The sequence below is a fragment of the Ambystoma mexicanum genome, chromosome 9 (assembly GCF_040938575.1).
Source record: "Ambystoma mexicanum isolate Mex_15411 chromosome 9, UKY_AmexF1_1, whole genome shotgun sequence".
Taxonomy (NCBI): Eukaryota; Metazoa; Chordata; class Amphibia; order Caudata; family Ambystomatidae; genus Ambystoma; species Ambystoma mexicanum.
This window is the reverse complement of record NC_090931.1, coordinates 1,429,146,863-1,429,171,980: the sequence shown is the minus strand read 5'-3', so window position 1 is coordinate 1,429,171,980 and position 25,118 is coordinate 1,429,146,863. Positions and strand designations below refer to the sequence as shown.

The 25,118-nt window shown below is 47.3% G+C and overlaps 1 protein-coding gene across 1 annotated transcript in view; it reads right to left on the bottom strand.

Moving 5' to 3' along the window:
- Window positions 1-24,049, bottom strand: part of SLC11A1 (solute carrier family 11 member 1) — a 209,686-nt gene extending 185,637 nt beyond the window's left edge. The window contains exon 1 of the mRNA XM_069616837.1: window positions 23,868-24,049. Coding sequence (XP_069472938.1) covers window positions 23,868-23,889 — 22 coding nt within the window. The 5' untranslated portion in view covers window positions 23,890-24,049. The remainder of the gene's footprint in view (window positions 1-23,867) is intronic.
- Window positions 24,050-25,118: the final 1,069 nt, after the last annotated feature.

Genomic DNA, 25,118 nt, shown 5'->3' with positions numbered 1-25,118 from the left:
GGAAAGAGGCACACTGCCTCCCCATCAGAGAAAGAAAAAAGTTCAAAATCCTCACCATTACACATCACTGCCTCTCAAACACTGCCCCCAACTACCTGGCCCAGAGACTTGCCAGACCATCCCCCACCAGACCAACACGCACTGCCTACTGCAACCGCCTGACCGGGTAGGACTGGGCCATCAAATTGTCTCGGGCACCAATAAAAAAGTGGCCACAGTTGCAAATGGCTATTCATTCCTTTTGTGACACTGTTTGAGTAGTCCACAAGGGGGAGAATTTTTTATAAAATGTGATGCAAATTGTGCATTTTAAAGAATATTTATTCATCAAAACTGGTAAAAACTATTAGCCGCGTAGTGAAGTAATTCATTAAACTGGTCCACATTGGTCGAAAAAGTGTCCCACTTTGACCAAAAACCCGGCCCATACCACCATTTTGTGTTTTTGGTTCGGTCATGGGCCTATTGCCCTATAAGCCAGTCCGAACCTGCCGCATGACCGTTCCCAGGTTCAAGCGCGCCAAAGCCAGAGGATCCAGCTTTCCTGTCTCTGCCGCCCTCTGGAACTCGCTTCCTTCCGCCCTGAAGGCACAACCCTCTCACGGTGTGTTCCGGAAACCATTAAAGACTCTACTGTTCAATCAGTGTCCCTTAAAGATCACTAATTGCCTGTACCTAGCGCTTAGATGCTAACTGCCTGTAACTAGCGCCTAGACACCCCAGGGTTATGTGCACTCCTGCAAATGTAAAATCAATAAATATATAAGTGCGTGAACAGCAGTTCTTCAAGAAAGTGCTGGTACACTCCCATTTACATTAAGCAGACCCTCCATGACATTGAGGCATGAAATGAAACATTTTGTAGCATTAGAAAAACACATATTTGCAGCAAGAAATTATATTTGTTGCTACATGTTTGCAGCACATTTGTATTGACTGGGGGTAGGGGGGAGGGTAAGAGAGGCAGGGTGCAAGAAAGAGGCAGTGTGTGTGAGGCTGGAAGAGAGCCAGGTTGTCATTATCTGCACGATGTGGATGTTGTCTCTGATATTAATTTAATGAAAGAGTCCCAGATGTGCGAGGCATAGCAGAACAGTGTTTATTGTTGCTCTATCATTTTTTTTTGATGTGTGTATCTACTTGCAATGGTAACAATATTCATTTTCTATGTTCTCCCATCCCCAGTCGCCCACACCGCTCACACTCACCAATTCTCCATCACAACGTACACTCTGCCCGTCATGCATGTACTCACTTGCATTGACACACTTCCAAGTCACAACTGAAACTCCCCATCCACTGCCACACTCCCAATCAGGCTCCCAACTCATTCCACACTTTATCCACATCCGCTTGCACTCTCCAGTACTTCCTGCTTTCTCAGTATTTCTTTATCCACATCCGCTTGCACTCCTCAGTCCTTCCTGCTTTCTCAGTATTTGTTTATCCACATCCGCTTGCACTCCTCAGCCCTTCCTGCTTTCTCAGTATTTCTTTATCCACATCCGCTTCCACTCCTCAGTCCTTCCTGCTTTCTCTGTATTTCTTTATCCACAACCGCTTGCACTCTCCAGTCCTTCCTGCTTTCTCTGTATTTCTTCATCCACACCCGCTTGCATTCCTCAGTCCTTCCTGCTTTCTCAGTATTTCTTTATCCACATCCGCTTGCACTCCTCAGTCCTTCCTGCTTTCTCAGTATTTCTTTATCCACATCCGCTTGCACTCCTCATTCCTTCCTGCTTTCTCTCTATTTCTTTATCCACATCCGCTTGCACTCCTCAGTCCTTCCTGCTTTCTCTGTATTTCTTTATCCACATCCGCTTGCACTCCTCAGTCCTTCCTGCTTTCTCTGTATTTCTTTATCCACATCCGCTTGCACTCCTCAGTCCTTCCTGCTTTCTCTGTATTTCTTTATCCACATCCGCTTGCACTCCTCAGTCCTTCCTGCTTTCTCAGTATTTCTTTATCCACATCCGCTTGCACTCCTCAGTCCTTCCTGCTTTCTCAGTATTTCTTTATCCACATCTGCTTTCACTCCTCAGTCCTTCCTGCTTTCTCTGTATTTCTTTATCCACATCCGCTTGCACTCCTCAGTCCTTCCTGCTTTCTCTGTATTTCTTTATCCACATCCGCTTGCACTCTCCAGCCCTTCCTGCTTTCTCAGTATTTCTTTGCCTCCAGTCTTCCCCTCGTTTCCCCAATCTCTCGCTCCTTCTATACCTCACATCCTTTCCACTAGACTATTGCCCTCTCCTGCCTATCTGCCGCCCCCCAATCTGCTGCTCGCTGCTTCTTTTTTCCAGTTACTCCCTCCCTAGTCCATCACTCCCCCAGCACGCCACCCCCGCGACCACTGACACAATGCTGCTTCTCTGATCCACGGTTACCTCTCTGGGCCATCACTTCCTCTTTGGTCTCTGGCCCATCACCCCCTCTCTGGTCTCTGGCCCAATGTACATCCCTCCATCTCTGGTCTCTGGCCCATCACCCCCTCTCTGGTCTCTGGCCCAATGTACATCCCCCATCTCTGGTCTCTGGCCCATCACTCCCTCTCTGGCCCAATGTACATCCATCCCTCTCTGGTTTCTGGCCCATCAATCCCTCTCTGGTCTCTGGCCCATCACTCCCTCTTTGGTCTCTGGCCCATCACCCCCTCTCTGGTCTCTGGCCCATCACTCCCTCTCTGGCCCAATGTACATACCTCCCTCTCTGGCCTCTGGCCCATCAATCCCTCTCTGGTCTCTGGCCCATTAATCCCGCTCTGGTCTTTGGCCTATCAATCCCTCTCTGGCCCAATGTACATCCCTCCCTCTCTGGTCTCTGGCCCATCACTCCCTCTCTGGTCTCTGACCCATTGTACATCCCCCCATCTCTGGTCTCTGGCCCATCACTCCCTCTCTGGCCCAATGTACATCCCTCCCTCTCTGGCCTCTGGCCCATCAATCCCTCTCTGGTCTCTGGCCCATCAATCCCTCTCTGGTATTTTGCCTATCAATCCCTCTCTGGACCAATGTACATCCCTCCCTCTCTGGCCTCTGGCCCATCAGTCCCTCTCTGGCCCATCACTCCCTCTCTGGCATCTGGCCCAATGTACATCCATCCCTCTCTGGCCTCTGGCCCATCACTCCCTCTCTGGCCTCTGGCCTAATGTACATCCCTCCCTTCTGACCTCTGGCACTTTGGGTTTTTCGAAAAACGCAATTTTTGTCAAAAATTGCTGTTTTCATGGGTGTTGCTGCAAAAAAGTCTGTTTTCATGTTTTTCTTTTTTAAAAGGCAGATTTTTCAGATTTTCTATTGATTGCAAAATCACTCTACGTTGAGGGGGGGGGGGGTCTGATTAATCAATACTGAAGACTGATAGGTAGTAACACTATAACCGACAACCTTCCAAGCCATAGTTGTCATGACATTGCAGAAGGGGGGAAACCTGGGTTTAAATCAAGCTTGTTCCTATCCGAAAAGAGGCAGACCCGTCTGAACCTCTTGTCTCGGGAAGATAGCTCAGAGGCGACGTGCTCGCCTTGGAAGCAAGTCCACACGGAGCACCACAGGTTCGATCCCCGGGTCCCCGCTTAGAAACCTCTGGATAATAAGCGTGTTATAAATAACCTATCATATCATATCCTAGGTTGCATCACTTCAGCACAAGACTGCAAGCAACATCCGACTTGTTTTCGCCTCATTCAGTGTCATCAGTGAGGGGGAAGTGCGGGAGTCTAGCCCCAGCAGGCTTGATACTCATGACTGAGCATACTCGTGACACATAGGGTGACTTATGCAACACCAGAGTACGATAGAAACGCGTGAATGAATCATAACGACTGAAAAATGCTCTGGGCAGTCTTTCAACCCATTATTTTTCAGCCTGCTGTGAAGGGAAAAACCTATATGTAAATTGGGTGTGATCACAATCCAAAAGCGGTACTATTGAAAAGTGCGGGCAATTCCCCCTCAAAGTACAGCAGTACTGCTGAGAAGCCGTCTCTCTGGCTAAGCTTTGGAACTGCCTTTCCCCTACCTTGAGATCCGAGCCCTGCTACAGCGTGTTCCGCAAGAACCTGAAAACTCACCTATTTCAATAGCAGCCTGTTGTGTCTTGTCTTTCCCTGCACGATGCATGCATGGAATGCTGTGAGTGACTGACATGGAATGCTGTGTGTGAGAATGTTATGTTCTGTGAATGTGCAGTTGAGAAGATGGCGAGAGAGGATGGCGGTGGATGTTCTGTCCATGTAACTTACCTGATGGGGCCTGAATTGAATCCTGTACCCTGTACCCAGAGCTGGAACTCAGCAAAGATGTTTCCTGTTCCTACACTGGTGTCAGTGTCATGCTTGGCCAGGAACCCAACGTAACACAGCCCTTGTCCTGCTAACTGTTTGGTAACATACTAAGCTGTAACCAGCGCCTAGACGCCCACAGGTTAAGTGCGCTATGCAAATGTATAAATAAATAAATAATGCACTGGCATTGCCCAATTCAAAGTTCTGTATGGGTCCCCTTCTGTCTATCACTGCTACTGCGCAATTTCGGAACCTCACTAATATGAGCCTGTGCTATCCCATTGAAAGCTATGGTATGTTGACTTGCAACGCTCCAACACTCCACTAGCATGGCTCCAGGGAACCAAGGAGGCTGTGCAGGAGATAAGCAGAGGGTAGGCCATTGGTGTGCGAACAGCCACATTCCGCTAGTTCAGTGAGGTCCAGAGGGAGCTTCTGAGAACAAAGACAGCCATCCTTTCCTGCTGGCGTGTGGGAACATGGGCTCCAAGGAAGAATGGGCTTGAGGAGCACAGACTGCCAGAACAGTATATATGTAGGCAATGGCTCGAGAAGAAAGTGGGGGTCATCAGGGATGTAATGCACAGTCCGCTGTTGAGATCTCTGCAGCGACTTGCCCCATTACTCTCGCTGCACAAACCTTCTTCATCTTGTATTCTGATATTTAGATCAGGCCCACAGCCTGGTTCTCTTTGGTTCGAACTTAGGCTCACGATACCGTGGCTGCCCATGATGGGTGAAAGCACTGAATCTGTTAGATCTCAGGGTTCCTGCGAACAAATGCAGCTTTCCGTCTATTTAGGGGCATGAAAACCACCCTACCTTACAGGTGGGAGGTGGCCTCCTACGAGCTCTCAAAGTAGGCAACTCTGAGTCCAGATCTTGCATGACATGGCTCCAGTCTTAGACATGGCTCATCAAATACTCATAGATTTGTGTACGTAATTGACTAAACTGGATCCATTCGTACATTTCCGAGCAAAGCCAATGAGTCAGAATTGGCCTGAGGATCTCGTCAACCGTAAATGTTATATGCAGAGTACTGCATGTCTGGCCACCGCCAACGGTCCTCTTTAACATCTACGTGTGGCTGCCAGATGAGTTGATAGGCAACATTCAGATTTGGGCTGTGAACACACACATTTGCTTCCGAATGGAACACATACCAGGTCAACATCATGTATCCAGAAGCCTCTGTGGCCACACAGTGGCTATCCAGCTTCCTTAATCAAGGCCCATAACTACAATCTCTTACAGCATAGCCTTGAGAAAGACCGTTTGGTCGAAACACCTGTTGGCTTTCCCCATGTGAATAGCTCTACAGGTGCTCCCAAAACCGTGGCAATTCTTTGCCCATTAAATCAAGACTACGCGTACAATCAAGTGTCAAGACTCATCATTCACCCATATCACCACGGCATTCGTGAAAACTTCAAGAATCCAGCACCAACACAGACAGGGTTTCCATCCTTTCCTCATACCATCACATGTGGTTGAACGAGAACATTTTTCTGTATGTATGGGTTCAAACCGGAGATCTTATTTCTGAGACACATTATAGACTGGATAATGCTTTCGAGTGGCCCAAATTCTGGGAAGAACCCTAAACGCATAGGGAGTATTCAAACACTTACTTCCATTTCTTCATCCCAAGGATGGTCCTTGTGTTACTCCAGTCAAAGTACTGGATTTAGCTTTAAAAAAGCATTACCGTTGTATCAGCGGAAACTGCTGTAACATAGGTTATCAGCCCGCCATGAAATGACATCAAATTCACAATCTGGCTTCCAGACTCTGTGTAAATCACAATAGGACCATATCAAACCCACCCCGAAAGAGTGGAAAGTGCGGGCTTCTGTAGGAATGGAGGACCAAATAGAAAATCTTCATGTTCAAGGCTTACTTGAGTAAGACCCCAAGGGACCTACAAGTTCTGTCCACACGCCACACCTGAGCCCAACCAGTATGGGTGCAGCGCATGCAAAAGAGTATGCCAACTTTCAATTTAAAGGGTCAAGTCATGAGATCCTCATGCAGTCCATGTGCCTTCAAGAAAAACCTCAAAACAACAACGTTGTCAGGAGGTCTCGCCTACCTAGGCAGACCGCCGAAGATCCCCAACCCGAATTTAAACAAAAAGTAATGTTTTTAAAGCTTTACGAAAAGAAAAATTGTCCGACAGCTCTCACAGCTGAGATGGGAAAGCGTTCCACAGCTTCAGAGCCAACACTGAGAAAGAACACCCTCAGCCCGAGTCCTATGAAATCTAGGAACAGTGAACAAAACTTGAGAACCCGAACGCAAAGTTCTAGAAGGAGAACAGCGTAAGAGTTTATGTTCAAGAAAAGAAGGGCCAGGGTGTTGGCCAGCTCACTGCACACTGTATAGAATCTTAAATTCGATGTGCTGCTTAATCGGGAGCCAGTGGAGCTGGCGAAGTAGAGGCAGAGGATGAGTAAGTCTCGGAGCATTTGCAATGTCTGCAGACGGTGTAGTAACAACTCCAGCTGCCCTAGGTGAATACCATTGCAGTAGTCAGGTGATCCCATTATTGAGGCTGGTACTATGCGGGGCAGAAGATGTACAGGAATAAAAGGTCAAACCTTTTTTTAAAGTTTGAGTTTGAGAAACCCATCATTGCAAACAGAAGCAATCTGTGCTTCTCTGGAGCCAGACGATTGCAATTGAATTCCCACACTTTTTTACTGAAGTGCAGGCCACAGGGCATGGGCCCAAGGAATCGGGCCAGAAGTCAGAGTTCCAGAGGTCGTTATCCGGCTGGGAGCCAATCATCAGAATCTCTGTCTTCTCTGCGTTTAACGTCAGCCAATTTCGCGCCATCCATTCCCCAATAGACGCCAAGAATGATCGTAATTTGCTCGGAGGATCGGATTCAGGGGCGTTAATGTGAAAGATCAGCTGGGTGTCATCGGCGTAGGTTTAAAACCGCACACCATAGGATAAGAGTAAATCCGCACGATGACGAAGATAGGCGTGAAGAAGGAGAGGAGGTGTATGCCTCACCATGCATGGCCTGAGTGTGTGCATGGGAGATACTGTGCGAGGGGGCAAGATATGTCGTGTCTTGGGTGTTTGTCCTGGCCACAGTGAGTGAGGTTGGAATGTGGGTGAATGTATTAGCACCCCAGACAATTTTGGGAGAGTGTTTGAGGGAATTTTCCATGTGGATGTCAGCTGGGGGCTAAGCTGGTATGAGTCAGGCGGCCGATTGGTGTCTCCTTGTGTCTACGTGACTGGAAAGGGCCTAAAAGACTTTCATAGAACTGATGCTTGAACAACAAAGACCTTTATCTAATACTTTTAAAAATGTGATTGTTCATTTATAATGCGCTTAATACCAGCCAGGGGTTCCTAAGCGCAGGATCGGGATTGGAACCTGTATTGTGGCCGTTGTCTCGCTTCCAAGACAAATGTGTTGCCCCTGAGCTATCCTTTCTCCCTTTCAACCTTCCTGCTGATCATACCTGCGCCTGTCTGCACTTCCTGTTAAACTGAGCTACAACAGAATCCTACCCCCATAACACTGCCTATCCACAAATTCGCCCACTAGACTATCTCAACTTCTAACAAGGAACGGGCGCAACTCATGAAACATCAATTTGGAACAACATTAACTAAGCAATGCCATAACGGCTGAACGCGGGAAGGGGATGGATCACCAATGGAATCGTTCCTCCTCAACACCTAGGCCATCACGTCACCTCTCGTGCCACCTGACTTGCTAGAAGCCGCCCGCCCCTGTCGTCCCCGCCACCTGGTATCTCTGCTCTGTGCCCCTCTGTATCCTCCGACCACCTTCCCCCGCTGTATATCTGTTCTGTTGTGACCTCTGTAAAGCGCTCCATTGTGGATCTGTATTGTTGTACACCTCTGTACAGCGCTTTGTTGCTTCTCAAAGCTAGGCCAGCGCTCAATAAATACCATCTCGGGAGGATAGCTCAGGGGCAATGTGCTCGCCTTGGAAGCAAGACGACATGGAGAAACACAGGTTTGATCCCTGGGTCCGCGCTTAGAAGCCTCTGTGTGTTAAGCACGTTATAAATAACCCATCCTATCATAATAATAGCACTGCAAAGCGGCAGTGAGAGCATGAGGTGTGCAATATCTTTGGGTTCAGAATGCACGGATTTTACACCTTTTTAAAGTCGGCAGGGGGGAGTCATTATCCAAAGGGGAGTGCTTTCCACTGGCTCTCGGTGACCATAAGAGTAACATGTATGGCCATAGCGTGTTGCCCCCCCAGGCCTATTCTTTAGGACTCCCACATGCATTCATTACACACACTGCCCCTTTCCTAAGATCCTCAGCGGTCAAGGCCTTGAGTTAGCCAGAATTTCACAGTGCCTATAAGGCTGGCGCCTGCTTTTTAGCACTAGGATTCCAATTAGACCCCTGCTCCTGGACACCTGAGCCAAGGCAGACCAGAGGAATGTCGCCGACAGGGAAATGGTTTACTGGTACTGCGGAGGGGCGGGAGAGGTTGGTATTAGCGCCCTGACACCAGCTCGTTGGTATGTGCTTGCTCCCTAGATATACAATTACCCCAAACTCAGACTTATACGAAGTGTAACCATTACATAAGCAGTGCATCTCGCACAGGGGATAGTAGCGCTTTCAGAACCTATTGCATCTTCATCAAGTCCTTGAAGAAGCAGCGACATGCTGCGAAACAATAGTCGACCCACATGAATTGTGCAGCAAATTGTCTTTCCTGTTCGGGGGCAAGACTTATTTTTCTATATTGTGACACAGCTCACCTGGCTATCTTAATGTTAATGGATGTTTGTACCGCACACTATCACCACCGGAGTGGTCCCCTGGCGCTCTATGAATACCAGAGCAAAGTACACACGGCGCTGCCCTTTGAACAGTGCTGTCTTTATGGCTCCTAGGCATGTGCTGATTCGTTTATGGTTGTTTAGTAAAGCAGCAACCGCGGGCACAGCCTCTTCTGAGAGTAGTGTTCCCTTTCCAATACAGGTCAATACATAGCTAAACAATTCTTGCCTGCAGAGTGTACAGCATGCAAACCAGGCACCTTCCATGTTGCAATCCCTGCTATCATTTAAAAGTCCCAAATTATGAGTGCTTTGCTCCAGGGAGTGCTAGCATGGAAAGACTAGAGGGCCTCACTACGAGTTGGGCGGTATTCCTGGCTGTAAATCTGCTGGAATACCACCCAATGGAATTACCGTTACCGCCACTTGGTCAAGCAGATTTACCGCCAGATTACAAGTGGGGCTAGCCACTTGTAATCTGGTCCCCATTAGTTGGAGACCATTAATTTGTCCCCATTAATTCGGAGTCCATAGGATTCCATTGGGGATTTCAGAGGAATTACCACCGGCGGAATTACTGTGGTGGCAATTATGCCGAATTTTGAGAGTTTTCAGCGGACTGTGCGAGAATTTACCTCCAGCACGATGCTGGAGGTAAATCCCCCACTCCAGGGCCAGCCTCGTAGTATGACGGAGCGTGAACAGTGGCGGTAATTACGTTACCGCCGCTTTTTCCCCACACTGCCATACTCGTAATGAGGCCCATATTCTGTCATTACAGGTATTAGAATTGCTGGGAACTATTTAGATTCTGCTTGGTGACTAGAGGAGCCTAGTTAACTTGAAAGTAACAGCTACCTTGGCGCTTTGACTCCCCAGGCCAACAGGTGTCATACAGAAGTACCTCTTTGACAAGGCCCTCATGTTCCTCCTCGTCTTAGTCGTGAGTTTTAACGCAAGATGTCTCTCTCCCAGCTGATGCTACACGTCTCTGGGACCCTGCTCGGTGAGGACGCCAGATTGATTACATCATTTCAGAAAGATATGATATGATATGGCATTTATAACGTGGAGAGTGGAGCACTATGGCTGAAGGTTGCCCCTCTGCAATGCGCCCGCTCTGGGTCTCACCTGATAGCATATCAGGTGAGACCCACCTTTGGGTCGGGAGTATAGCTCAGCAGCAACGTGCGCTCCTTGGAAGCAAGACAATGTATTTATTTATTTATTTAATTATTTAGACATTTGTAAAGCGCACACAAACCAGAAGCATCGATGTGGAGCAACAGAGGTTCGATCCCCGGGTCCACGCTTAGAAACCTCTGGGTAGTAAGCGCATTATAAAAAAACCAATTATAAGGATATATTGCCAGTGTTTGGCGGCAGTCTCCTACATGGCTCCAAGGGGCTGATTGGATCCAGGAAGGGAATCATAATGGTGGTAGGCCACTCTCTCCTCTGTGTCACTAGTCTTCAGTATCCGCACTGCAATTTGTTTTCCTTTGAGTGATGGAGGTTTAAAAGAAGTTAGACTGAAAGGCAATTGTAAGTGAATCCAGGTGAAAAAGAAAGAAAAGTACCGATTAAAGAGAACCAGGCCTTATTTTCCTTGCCCTGTCCTGGTATAGTCAGACAGACTCCATTTTAAAATACCTATGTGAAATGGCAATCACAGTACTGTTACAGCACAGGAAAGAGCCCTATGATTGCAGCTAAGGAAATAGACCACACGAGTCAGTTTCAAAGGGACTCGTGTGGTCAAGTTCCTTTAGTTGTGCAACACTCACAGTGCTGTGATTGCCTTTTCACAGCTAAAGCACTAGAACCACACAAGCCCCTTTCTAAGGGACTCATGCGGTTTCGTTCCTTTCACAGAACTGTTTGCTCTATTGAAACACAACACGGCAAAGAGCCCTGTGCTTCCTAGGGACTCGTGTGGCCCAGTGGTGAATGGTTAGCCCCTTCAGCCACGCCACCTGGATTTGAGGCCCAGTCTGTTTTTTTCTGGGGCATCGAATATTATATATTTTTTTTTAATGTGGTGCACCAGAAAAAAAAGACTGGCTGGGACTCAAGCCTAGGTCACTCTGTTCAAAGGCCTATCCCTTCACAAGTGGGCCAAGCGAGTCCCTTTCAAAGAGAGAGGCGAAAACAGCCTGTTTAACTAAAGCAACAGGACAGCGCAGCACTATGAATGCTTTCCTAATGCAGCAAACAACCCCTTTTCAGCAGATGACTTTCATTCGGCCGAGAAGGAGTTGTTTGCTGTATTAGAAGAGCACTTCAAGGACTGGCTCCTGCGAACGTGTATGTGTTTAGATTATTTGCCCTAACAGGAGTAAGAAGCGCGAGCTCCCCGGAAGGGGCTTCAAGAAACAGCTTTCCCTGACTCTGGCTACAAAATGGATGCCTGCAAGGTCTTAGAAAGAAGGACTTCGGAGCAAAGGTGCTGCTCACTTTACCCTGGAACTTTTTCTGTTAAAGATTTGTATATTTGTTTTATTATGACAATATTTTTAAACTATACCATTTTTGAGAGAACTTCTCTGTGATCTGGTTGTTTCTTTGGGTTTCCAATGTGCCAGTGTCCCTCAACATTTGGGGCATGGGTGGGAAAAGGAGGATGGACTTGGTGGTATTGCTGCGATTCCTTGCAGTCCATCGTCATTACTCCTAGTGCCACGCTTCCTAGTCCCAGTCCGCATACGAGAGGCGTTGCTAGGGGGGGCAGAGGGGGCTATATCCCCGGGTCTTTTGGTTGTAGCCCCGGATCGAATCTCAGGGTCTACAACCAAAAGCCTAACTAGCCCCGAGTGCTGACAATCCCGACATTAGCGTAGCCCCAGATCTTTTCCAGACCTAGCAACACCCGTGCCGGGCGCATGCCATCTTCGCCCTCCCGGTTGGCCTGTGGCATCAGCCTGTGAGACTTCTGCAAAGCAGGAGTATCATGGCGAGGTGGAATGCATTCTTTCTGCTCCATTTCAGAGGAAGAAGCAACAAATGAAAGGCCAGGCAACACAGACGGGACATGGATAAGCAAGCGAGACCTCTCTCAGAAGTGGTGGCTGGGGGCAAGAGGAGTAGGACAAGGTGTAATTGACGATTACCGGTGCCTCATCAGGGCATTCACTCTTGTGTGTTGAGGAAACTGTCCAATGGAGCATTCAGAGTCACCTAGAAGACCTTTAAATCATTGGCAATCATATGTTATGGACGAGAATGAATTCTTTGCAGCTCAGGTGGAAGGTCATTTGCGTAATGCTCTGTAATAGCTCATTGTTCCCCATGAATAGTTCCCGCTTGATGGCCGATACCTATCATGCTGCTTTTGGCTCCTACTGAGAACATCTTTAGTGTATTTCCAGCGTTATGTGGATGTGAAAAGGGAAAGCTTGCTGGGCAGCAAGGTAACTCTAGCAGCAATACATTGTGGGTCTAAGACCTTTCGAAATGAAGTAACGCGGGTCACTGTGGGATGTTTTTACCCATGCATCCGAGCCCTACCTCAAAAACTGTGCAGTACTGGCATTGAAAACATCATGATGGCCAGAGCTTCCCAGAAAATGCCCAGGGAAATGCATGAAGAATAGGCTGCCACCCATTTTTGCCGATGTTATAGGCACAGAAGGGCACTGCCTAAAACCACCATTGGACTACCCATACAGTAGCCTGAAACCATTGGGAATGGCAATGCTGATTGCCAAAAGCAACCTAGAATTGTGGGGAATTCACTTCTTAAATCCCAAAAATGGGTGCATTACCAGTACTCACCACTATCCAAAAGCCGGCGTTTTAAAACAACACCAGATTTTACTTTTTTGTGTAAAACTGAATAAATGAACCCAAAACAGGCCAAAGAAAGACTTACTGAGAGGTGGATCCAATGTAAAGTTATATTCTGAAGTGACTTGAAGGTTTATAACAAGACTGGCTGAGCTGTGGATTTCAGCAGTTTAAGTAAATTTGGACTGAAAGACACTAAAAATCTAAATGTTTAAAAGAAATGAGTGACCTACTTTGAGTGTCACATAGGTTGAAATTGTTTAAATGTCATAGTTTTAAACTTAGAATCAGCATTCTAGCTGCATATGTAAAAAAATTGTTAATTTTATTTGAATGCAGAAAACTGGGTAACTAAAAGTGACATTAGATGGGGCCTGGCTTAAGGAACTGAATTCTGCCCACCAGCTACCCCCGACAGGAGTTGAGACTTGCACAACAGCTGTGTTCCCAGGCCTAGCTGCCTTTTTGCTGATCCCACCAAAAGGGATATGACACTTCTCTGATTGAATTACCTGGGCTCTGCAGGAAATGGAACAAAGCCCTGTCCTGACTCAGGCAAATGTTTTATTGGTGGGAGTCGTAAATGTAGCTTCCTCCTGGAAGGACAGGGGAGGGGCACTGCCTGTGAGAGCAAGCTGGCTTGGCAGAACTGGAAAAACCAGAAATTCAACCTTGTGCTGGGGGGAAACCACACCCCTTTGGGGCCAGAACATAACTCTAAAAAGATGGATCATTCATAGAGCGGACATGTGAAAATATTATAAATGATACCATAATTCTTGTGATTTTTCTGCCCACATTTTAAGAGGTTTTTAGAACCGGTGGTATGATCTGGGGGCAAGCTAGCAGTTAAGAGGATATTACTTAAAATGTCTGCATGTTAAAAATCAGACACTTCATCAATTAATGTCCATACTCCTTGCGCACATGTGTGTAAGTTTGGGTTAATGTCCGATATTGCAAACCAGTTAAAAAGTGCAAAATATTGCCATTTCTGAATGCAAGCCCCCAGGAAGAGCAGATTTGGACAGGGTATACCTCCTGTGATATGTGATGGGTGCATGTAATTTTAAACAAATGTGTACCTGTGCAAATATGTTTTTTTGATCAAATATAGATTGTGTGCAATTTGACAGGGGAGTGTCCTCTCTGCAAGCCATAAAATGACATCACGCTGACTGTTCTAACTTGATGGGTCCGACTTGATGGTCGTGCAGTTATTAAATGCCTCCGTCCCCAAATACCGCTCGAGCAGAATATAAACACTGCCCTAGCAATCTTTGAGGCCACAGGAAGGAGTGTTGGAGTGTTGTCGTCAGCCTGGTATTGAGGATGCCGGAAGGACCCCTGAATGCTGTAATGCAAAAGTTATAATCAGGAATACTCTAGTATGACAATGGCAATGGGTAATTAATAGCATGTGTTGAAACAAGATGCAGTGACACCAGCTTACCTAATAGAATGGAATGTAGGTAGTGAACCTACGCAGAGGAATCCACGGCAGGCTGGAATGATGATGTAGGCACTCCTTCCCAGTACCTCGTGGAGTATGGCAGGGTCTGTAGCAAAGCTTGAAGCAACCCGAAGGTTACAAAACAGAAGGGCAATCCAGAAGCAAGTCCAGGGTACAGCAAGGGTCAAGTGTCCGGAAAATCAGAGAGCACGCCAAATCCAAGGGTAATCCAATAGCAAGTCCGAAAAGAGTTCCAAGGTCGAAGAAAACAAGAGCAAGGGTGATGCGTGACAGTCCTCCGTGGCAGTTGAAGTAGCTGTGAAGCAAAGAGTCTTGTTTGCCGGCTGCTTTTGAAGTGGCGAGTGATATCACGTGATGCATCACGTGACTGCTCGCGTACGTTGCGTGGAGCGCAACGCGGTCAGCGATTGGGGCTGCCGGCACTTCCTGTTCTCCTGACGTTGCCGGCTGTGCAGGAGGCGCCATGGCAGTCGCCAACGTGGAAAAGGGCGAAAAGTAACAGGTCCGCCCAACATGGTATTCCGCCTGCCGTGTTTTCCCTGCTGATGGTGTAAATGGGAAACACGACGGCGAGAAGCGCCTGATGAGGAGGAGGGGTGTGAAGAGGCAAGAGTTGTGTGAGTTGTGTGAGAGGTCGTGACAGAGCCCCCCCTCAAAGGCCCACGACCGCGTGGGCTGGAAGGATGTTCCCGATGAAACTTGGCCACCAGGCGAGAAGCGTGAACATCTCGAGCAGCAACCCAGGAGCGATCCTCTGGGCCATAACCCCGCCAGTCCACCAGATACTGTAGCCCACCCCTGTGTATACGGGAACCCAGTATTCCCTGAACTTCAAAGACATCAGGGGAAGAGACCGAGACCGGAGCAGGAGGGGCTACCAATCGGGTTGGACCAGGGCAAGGCTTAAGCAGGGAGACATGGAAAACCGGGTGGATACGCCAAGCAGGAGGTACAGCCAGACGCATAGCCACCGGGTTCAGAACTTTGGCCACCTTGTAAGGACCCACAAAACGAGGGAGAAGTTTGCGACAGCCAGGAATGTGTAAATGACGAGTGGAGAGCCAAACCTTGTCCCCCACCTTGTACGCAGGAGCATCCGCCCTCTTCCTGTCAGCAGTGGATTTCATGGAAGATTGGGCCTCACGTAAATGGATCAATGTCTGGGCATGGATTGAGACTAAATCCCTAGTGCAGGCCGAGGCAGCGGGGGTATCAGAAGAGGAGTAATCTGGCAGAGGAAGGGTACGAGGATGTTGGCCATAAAGAGCAAAGAATGGTGAAAAACCAGTAGCAGAATGCAAAGAATTGTTATAAGCAAATTCGGCAAGATGCAATAAATTAAGCCAAGTGTCCTGATATTGTAACGTTAGGCAACGTAGGTATTGCTCCAATGATTGGTTAACCCTCTCAGTTTGCCCGTCACTCTCTGGATGGTAAGCAGAGGAATAACGAGCATCAATCCCTAACAGAGAAGTGAGGGCCCGCCAGAAACGAGAGGTAAACTGTGTGCCTCGATCGGACACCAAAACATGGGGCAAACCAAAGAGACAGAAGACAGACTTGAAAAAATACTTGGCTAAAACCGGGGCTGAGGGTACTCCCTTACAAGGTACAAAACGAGCCATTTTGGTATAGGAATCGACAACAACCCATATTGTATCGAAACCCTGTGTGCGTGGCAAATCAGTAATCAAGTCCATTGAGACCGTGTGCCAGGGACGTGGAGGAACCGGGAGAGGAAGAAGAAGACCCAAAGGCCGGCCCCTACGTGACTTGACCTGAGCACAGATCGAACAGGTATTAACATAATTCTGTACGTCTCGTTTCATAGCCGGCCACCAACACCATCGTTTGAGTAATTCTAGGGTACGATGCTGTCCGGGGTGACCATTTATGGCAGCATCATGAGACCATTCCAACGCCAAATTCCTGGTTTCACTTGTGGGAAGAAAAAGCTTCCCATGTACAAAGGGCAGCCCATCCTGCATAACGGGATCCCATTCTGTTAGTGACTGTGGATATCGGGAGACCCATTGTCGTATGGTGGACTGCAATGTAGGTGATGGTGTGCAAACACAAACCACGTGAGATTCACTCAACAAGGTTTCAGGGAAGGATGGTAGAACATCCCCCCCAGGGGAACGGGAAAGGGCGTCTGCTTTCCCATGCCCTACACCAGGTCTATGTTTGACCACGAAGTCGAACGCGGCAAAAAAAAGATGCCAACGTACTTGTCGACTATTGGTACATTTCAAGGAGGCAAGGTCTTGGAGATTCTTATGGTCGGAGAACACCACCGTCTGGTGTTTTGCTCCCAGAAGGTGATGCCTCCAGGTCTGTAAGGCGTCCTTAATGGCTAATAATTCTTTTTCTGTGACTGTGTAGTGTAATTCGCTTGTTGTGAATTTGCGAGAGTGAAATGCCACCGGATGTAACCGACCAGTAGCAGGACATGGCTGGGACAGTACAGCTCCAAGTGCATAAGAGGATGCGTCTGCCTCAAGGACAAACGGAAGTTCGGGGTCGGGATGTTGTAACACCGGAGCAGTGGTGAACATAGTTTTCAATGAATCAAAAGCTTTTTGTTGTTTTTCAGACCAGACATAGGGGACTGAAGGGCTAGTGAGCGCAGTGAGTGGTGCTACAATAGAAGAAAACCCAGCTATGAATCGTCGGTAAAAGTTGGCAAAACCCAAAAACGACTGTAATTGTTTGAGTGTGGTTGGAATCGGCCAATCGTTTATTGCCCGAACTTTAGACTGATTCATGGAGAGACCTCCTGGAGAGATATGGAACCCCAAGAACTCAACTTGGTTGGTATGGAAAATACACTTTTCAGGTTTAGCAAATAGTGCATTGGCTTGAAGACGTAACAACACTTCCTTGACATGTTTGATGTGTTCCTCGAGAGAGGAAGAGAAGACTAATATGTCATCTAAATACACTACTACGTATGCGTTCAGGATATCGCCAAATATGTCATCCATGAAGCGCTGGAACGTAGCAGGAGCATTACAGAGACCAAACGGCATAACTGTATACTCAAACAGCCCTTGTCGTGAGCAGAAAGCCGTCTTCCATTCATCTCCCTCTCGCATGCGTATGAGATTGTATGCACCCCGTAAATCTAACTTGGTGTAAACTGTGGCATGAGTAAGTTTGTCCAACAACGGGGTAATGAGAGGAATAGGATAGCGGTTTTTTACTGTGATGGCGTTCAAACGCCTATAATCAATGCAGGGACGGAGATCCCCTTCCTTCTTTGGCACAAAGAAGATGGGACTTGCAGCTGGAGAGGTTGATGGGCGTATATGACCTAGGCGCAGAGCCTGCTGTATGTAATCCTGAAGGACTCGCTCCTCTGTTTGGGTTAAGGAGTATATCCGCCCCTTTGGGATAGGGGCGTCTGGGATCAAATCAATGGGGCAGTCGTAAGATCGATGTGGAGGAAGATCTTCTGCAGATCCTTTGTCAAACACTGCCCGAAATTCATGATACTCAGGAGGTATGTTATTCGTGACTGCCCCTATTATGTGTGTGTCTGGGGACTCGGGCCTGTCTTCTATGTCTAATGAAGCGACTACCCCTAGGATGTCTGCGGGACTGGAAACCCGAGGTGTCTCAAGCAAGCAATAGTATTGACATGTTTCGGATTCAAAAAGTACCTGACCTGTTCCCCAGTTGATCAATGGGTTATGCCTTTTTAGCCACGGAATACCCAAGATAACACCAAACTGAGGCGTAGCTATGAGGTCAAAAGACATGGTTTCTCTATGGACCTCCTGTATGACTACTTCCAGAGGGGCAGTTTGGTGTAAGATCGGTCCAGAGGCTAGAGATGTCCCATCTACTGCATGAACCGGTTCAGGGTGTTTCTTTTGGACCAGAGGTAGGTTTAGAGCATTGGCTAGCGCTATGTCTATATAGCAACCAGTAGCACCAGAGTCGATCACTATTTGTATTGCATGGGAAACTCCTGCAGCTAGATTTAATGAAGCTTGCACCACCACAGGACGAATGGGACCAAAAGCAATATCAGAGGTATTAGGTATAGGACTCGCCCCAACCCCTGATCTCAAGGGCGAGTCTTCGGAAAACCCGGAGCTTTGTTTCTTGGTCGTCGTGGACACTCCTTTACAAAATGCCCATTGAGTCCGCAGTAGTAACAAGCATTGTCTGCCCTCCTGCGCTCTCGTTCGGCATGTGTAATAGGACTGCGTACCCCGCCGATCTGCATAGGTTCAGGTAAGGTGCTAGATGAGACTGAAGGTGAGGTCTGGGATATCCCTACTTCCCCCTTACGTTCTGCCCGCCTGGCGTCGATTTGTAAGGTTAAATCTACCAGATCAAGAAAAAGTGAGGGAAGGGAGGGCACTACAGACAAAGCATCCTTCATGGAACCACACAGACCTCGATAATAGATTACTGCCTTCTTATTTTCTGGCCATGAGGTCTCGGTGGCGAGTTGATTAAACTTGGTAATATACTCAATGAGAGTAGACCGACCTTGAGTGAGATCTAAGAGCTCCAAGTCTCTGGATTGGGCTTTATACCTTGTGTCAAAAACCTTGGCCATTTCTTGAGTCAACAATTCGAAATCGTACAGAGCGGGGTGGTTGCTCTCTAAAAACGGATTAGCCCATGTGGCTGCCACACCCGACAAATGGGAGAGAAGAAAAGCCGCTTTAGAGACTGGATCAGAAAAAGCTTGAGGTCGACATAAGAAATGTAATTTGCACTGATTTATAAAAGTGCGATATTTCAAAGGATCTCCCTGGTACCTCTCAGGGGCTGCTAGAGGAAATGGAGTCTGAACCACCACTGACGGGGCTGGCAAAGTAGGTGGGGTGATGGGGACCGTGTTTTGGGATGAGGCAACATCGCCGAACTCAGCGTCAGCAGGTAAGGGGTGTCGGGTGCTTTGCATAGCATCAAGACGATGGTTCAGGGCAGTGGTGGCAGAGGCTAAATCAGTACGGAGGGCAGTGGTAGCAGCTGCCATATCTGACCTAAGCGATGTCACTGCTTGCATTAAAGCAGTCACAGGATCCCCGGCTGAAACATCCATAACTGGACGACCATAAGGCTTCACAGTCTGTTCTAACTTGATGGGTCCGACTTGATGGTCGTGCAGTTATTAAATGCCTCCGTCCCCAAATACCGCTCGAGCAGAATATAAACACTGCCCTAGCAATCTTTGAGGCCACAGGAAGGAGTGTTGGAGTGTTGTCGTCAGCCTGGTATTGAGGATGCCGGAAGGACCCCTGAATGCTGTAATGCAAAAGTTATAATCAGGAATACTCTAGTATGACAATGGCAATGGGTAATTAATAGCATGTGTTGAAACAAGATGCAGTGACACCAGCTTACCTAATAGAATGGAATGTAGGTAGTGAACCTACGCAGAGGAATCCACGGCAGGCTGGAATGATGATGTAGGCACTCCTTCCCAGTACCTCGTGGAGTATGGCAGGGTCTGTAGCAAAGCTTGAAGCAACCCGAAGGTTACAAAACAGAAGGGCAATCCAGAAGCAAGTCCAGGGTACAGCAAGGGTCAAGTGTCCGGAAAATCAGAGAGCACGCCAAATCCAAGGGTAATCCAATAGCAAGTCCGAAAAGAGTTCCAAGGTCGAAGAAAACAAGAGCAAGGGTGATGCGTGACAGTCCTCCGTGGCAGTTGAAGTAGCTGTGAAGCAAAGAGTCTTGTTTGCCGGCTGCTTTTGAAGTGGCGAGTGATATCACGTGATGCATCACGTGACTGCTCGCGTACGTTGCGTGGAGCGCAACGCGGTCAGCGATTGGGGCTGCCGGCACTTCCTGTTCTCCTGACGTTGCCGGCTGTGCAGGAGGCGCCATGGCAGTCGCCAACGTGGAAAAGGGCGAAAAGTAACAGGTCCGCCCAACATGGTATTCCGCCTGCCGTGTTTTCCCTGCTGATGGTGTAAATGGGAAACACGACGGCGAGAAGCGCCTGATGAGGAGGAGGGGTGTGAAGAGGCAAGAGTTGTGTGAGTTGTGTGAGAGGTCGTGACACTGACACACACTTCAGTTTCCCAATCAAGTGAGAAAGGGAAATTTGACCAATTAGAAGCTGAGAGAGAGGTAGGGTCTAGTGATGCTGCACACACACCCATTTTAAAAACAGATAAAAGCAGACAGACAGGACAGATAGGGACCTTCGTTTCCATCTGCTGCGGGACGCTCTGCTGGAAAAATCCATACTTTACCTCCATCAAGCTCCAGAAAGCCAACATAGAGGCTTCAATCTATCCACCTTCAGAGACCAAGACTTTACTTCAGACTTTGTAGCAGAGAGGTCAACTACAAGCTAAATCCCTCTTTAGCAGGCCTCAAATCATTGCCACTATCACAGCCAGGCGAGCTGTTTGAATTCTTTGCAAGAACTCTTGCCATTTGACAGAAAGCAGTGTTGTATCCAGAGAGAGACCAGCTGAACCGGAGACCGCTGTATCCGGACCCACAGACCTGATCAGAACCAGAGACCCAGACCAGACCAGCAGAGCAGAGCTGACCCAGACCGCTCTTAGCAGAACCAGAGAGCTGAACCGGAGTCCAGTCCAAAACCTGACCAGATCCGTGGCGAGGCCCATTCTATTTTAAAATATATTGTGAGTACCTAGTAGAACTGTGCAGAACCCATCTCTTAGTTAAAATAATATAATTCAATCTATTTTAATCTAACCAGAACTGTCTCCTAGAAGTTGTACCTTGTCATTTTGCAAAACTGTCACTTGTCACTTTGAACTTTAAAATTTCAAATCTGAAAAACGACCTTTACCATATCGCTCATATCTCCGCGACCGTTTGTCTTAGAGACTTGCAGTAACTTTCATCTGGAAGCTGAGATCCTAGGCTGTCCTTGTAGTTCCTCTATAATCGCGCCCGGCGCACTCGGAAAAATCTGCCGCGATTTGCAAATTCCTCCACGTGTGAAAACAGCAGCTTCCTTACTTTCATTGGCCAGAAATTCGTTTAACCTGCTAATCATCCCTGAATCATTGCAAGAGTGAGCCTGGACTAATATTAAGTATATTTCACTCACCCTGAACCTCTAGAGGGAATTAAAAGCATTTTTAGCATATATTTTTCACTTCATTGCCAGCACATATAAAAGCATTTTGGGCCTGTGTTTTCAACTTCTGTAGTCTAAGCTTGCTGGGGTGAACTGAATCACATTTGATTGCATTTCTGAGAACTGTGTGCCTTCCTTCCATTTCCTTGCATTGCATAAAGGGGGGGGGAGTGGATTGCCAGAGAAAAGTGATTACATTGTTTTGTTGAAATCATATTGAGTATTTTCTGTACTGCCTTTCATTCAACATTGCATCCATTTGAACTCTATAAAGCATTCTCTACCACATTATTCTTCTGTCCCTATTTACCAGTGTGCTACCTTATCCATTTCATGTCAACTCCTTAGTGATTATAAAGAAGTGTGCTAGTGCCAGATTCTCAGTTGTTAATCTTTATCATATCAGATTAAGTGTGATATTCAATTATTAATTTATTATAAGGTGTGATATATATATCTATTGTTTAAATTATCAAATAAACCTTTTAACTTGCAAAACAGAACTACTTCTTGGCTCAGTGGGGTCAGGGGGATTCCAACAGAGGGGTGTTATATAGGGGTAGTCATCCAGAACGCATGAACTGGACATAAAGATATATCAATAAGGGTTTTCATTCAGTATTCTAGACTAGGCGTTGACTTAGCTGTAGTGCTGAATTGAATCCTCTTACATCACGCCCCCTAAATCCCTACATACAGAAGGCTGGAGCGGGAGCCAGAAGAGTGGTGCCGCAGCTGCTCGAGCTTCCTCAGGTAAGTGGGGTGGTAGGCATGAACTGGGCAAGGGGTTGGGGCCACGCAGGGAGGGAGGGGTGTGACGGGGACCCCCCTCCTTCCAAAGGGACTGCCAGTGGGCTGCAAACAAAAGGCCGGTTCAGACTTTTCAATCAGAAATCTGCAAGGTCGGCCTTTTGTTTGTCACACCAGGGATTCAACCCCCAGAAACATGAACATCCTACCATAGAGCCTGCCCAAAGCCTCACCAACCCCACGCACCGCTGTAGGTCTTAATGTCTTAATATCCTGCAGTTTTCTCTCTGGTAGGCCTCTTTAACTGCAAAAGGTTGTAAATAGATCACAACGTATGACAGGTTTATAGTGACATTTTCGAATGCCATATTTTCGCAATGCCATTTTGTCGGCACAAATTTGCCTGAAAAAAAAATTCTGAATGTTTTTTTAAAAAAAAGAAACATTTTAATGCGGGGTTCCCTCCCCAACCCCCCGGTTTTTGTATTGACAATTTTTTTTACTTACGAAACAAAAAAAAACATATTAAATAAAAAATATTACATTCAAAAAGTTTTTTTCCAGCAAATTGTTTTTGACAAAATGGTATTTTGAAAATATGTTTTCGCGAATTTAACCGGATACCCGTATGACAATATTGCTCATTTGTTTTTGTTTTTCCCGCCTAAAAAGAAGAACTAAGAATAATGATAAATGATTAACATCACAGTGTGTAATGTCCCAATCGGGTTTATCTTTCACCCTGGTTGAGCACCACAAATTTATCAACACCTTACTACACAGGGTAATGCAACATTTTATGGACTCACAAAAAACTCAGTGATCATTTTTAAATTAAGTGACTTTTTTTCCATTCAATTCCCCCTGACATCTCAAGTTGACCCATGGCAGCTGTTAGTGAGTCTAACAAGCCTGTCTTTTTGTCTCGCCAACGTTGTCTTAGTCGGTTTTTATAAATGCAGGTTCCAGAATATGCATAGAACGAGCCAGGACGGTCTGCACTACTCATGGTCTGCACTACTCACACCTAACATTGGACCGCTTGACCGGGAATTCAAAATTATTTATTTATTTATTAATGCATGCATTTATTTCAGGGCACAAAACCCTGGTGCACCTAAGCTCTAGTTCTGACCTTCAGTGTGGGTCTTAGCTGTGAAAAGTAGACATTCGAATCCACTGACCCAACCGGTCTACTTACTTTTGAAGAACTACAAACCATATTAATAATTAAATTAATATATCTTACAAAATGAGCTGTCCAGATAACACTAACATATCCCTTTTGTATAGTGCTTCATGTCAGAACTCTCCCGCATTTAGGCGCTATATAGTATTAGCTGACTTGGAAAGTCTGAAGGGCTGAACCTGTTACTGCAGGTTGCACGTACATATCAAAGACACTACAGAATTTGCACTGCACGCGCCATCTGTGCCACTCGGATACCATACCACTTTTTTTTTCTGTCTTTGGCTAACCGAAATTGAGGCACTCTGGGATTTGTAGTCTAGGTTAAGGTCAACCGTACCAGCTGGACTTTGAACCTGACAGCAGTGACGTGTCAAAGAACTTCTCAAGATCGGGATACAACATGCGCCCCCACTGGCACGGTGTTACCTGGCCCACCTGCACGCATCAATGCCCCCGAGGGGAGAAGCTTTGAAAGGAGCAGAATGTACCTGTGTCTTCAGGAGGTGCCATGCCAGGCGGGCACAGAATCAGCGATCCGGCCGCAGAGGGAGCGCTGCCACACTGGTGCCCGGCGTTCCTGCACTAAGCCGATGCAGAAACCGCGGGATTGTTAAAAGCATGTGAGGGCGTGGGTGAGGTGACGTCTGGCACCGAGAGTGCTGGAAGTGGCAGAATTAAGAGGAAGTCCCCGTGATTTGAGACGACACCTCGACTGACGAACTCAGCGCCGTTCCTCGTGCTCTCACCCGCCACCGGCGCCGCCTGCCGGGGTACCGGCGCCTTGACCGCACCCCAACTCATAGCGAAAGGGGAACCAGGAAGGAGAGGGGAGCGAAAACACAACTCCGCCCGCTGTGTGCTGAAGCCACGGCCGGCAGACAGGCGAGGCTGCAACCGCAGCTCGTGTGCACGGGGAATCCCCGCCTGCGGCGCTCGTTCTTAATAGTTATATTACGCAGGGTCAGAGAGCAATGCACAACATACAATTTGCAGCGCGAGGAATGTGCGCACGGTGCCAAAACACAATGGCGATAAACATAGGTGTCAACTTTGGATTTTTACTAATTTTGTATTTGTATTTGTATTTTACAATGGGCAGAAAGACCCCTACTTTCTGCAGAATATGAGGAAACGACTGAGCTCAACCGCTCCCGTGATCAAAAGCTAATTTTTTCAGATGCAAGTGGCAAAAAAACATAGCTCTGCACATATAACATCTCACCAACAGTCACCCAACCTCCTGAGCTACCTCAACATCAGGTGCCGACAGGGCTTTAAGTTGGCGGGTCAGCAGGCTTGAATCCCTTTCATGGATAGGTCACATTTAAAAATGTGTGTTCAATCTTATGTTCCTAAAATGCTCTTTGATTTTATGCAAAGCAGCAAGTAGCTTACATTGGTGCTTTCTCACGGGCGCTCTCATGGATGATTTCAGGATCAGCTGTCTGAAGATGCACGGGGTCCTTCGTAGCCAACCACAACCCCTCTACCTCCACCTTTAGGCTATGCCCAGCACGATTTGTTCACACCCCCTTTCTAGAGCCCGCTTGCCATCGATTTCCTATCCCACTTAAAGCACTGATGTAGACCCCTGACACTGCCCCAAATCACTTATGTGTCCTTTGGGAAAGGCATGCCTGATGGTGGCCCTTCTAGTCACACTTCACTGTTACATCCAGTGAAAGCATTCCTGGAACTCAGCTGTCATTAGCATGGATTTGACCTATTCAGAATTTGTT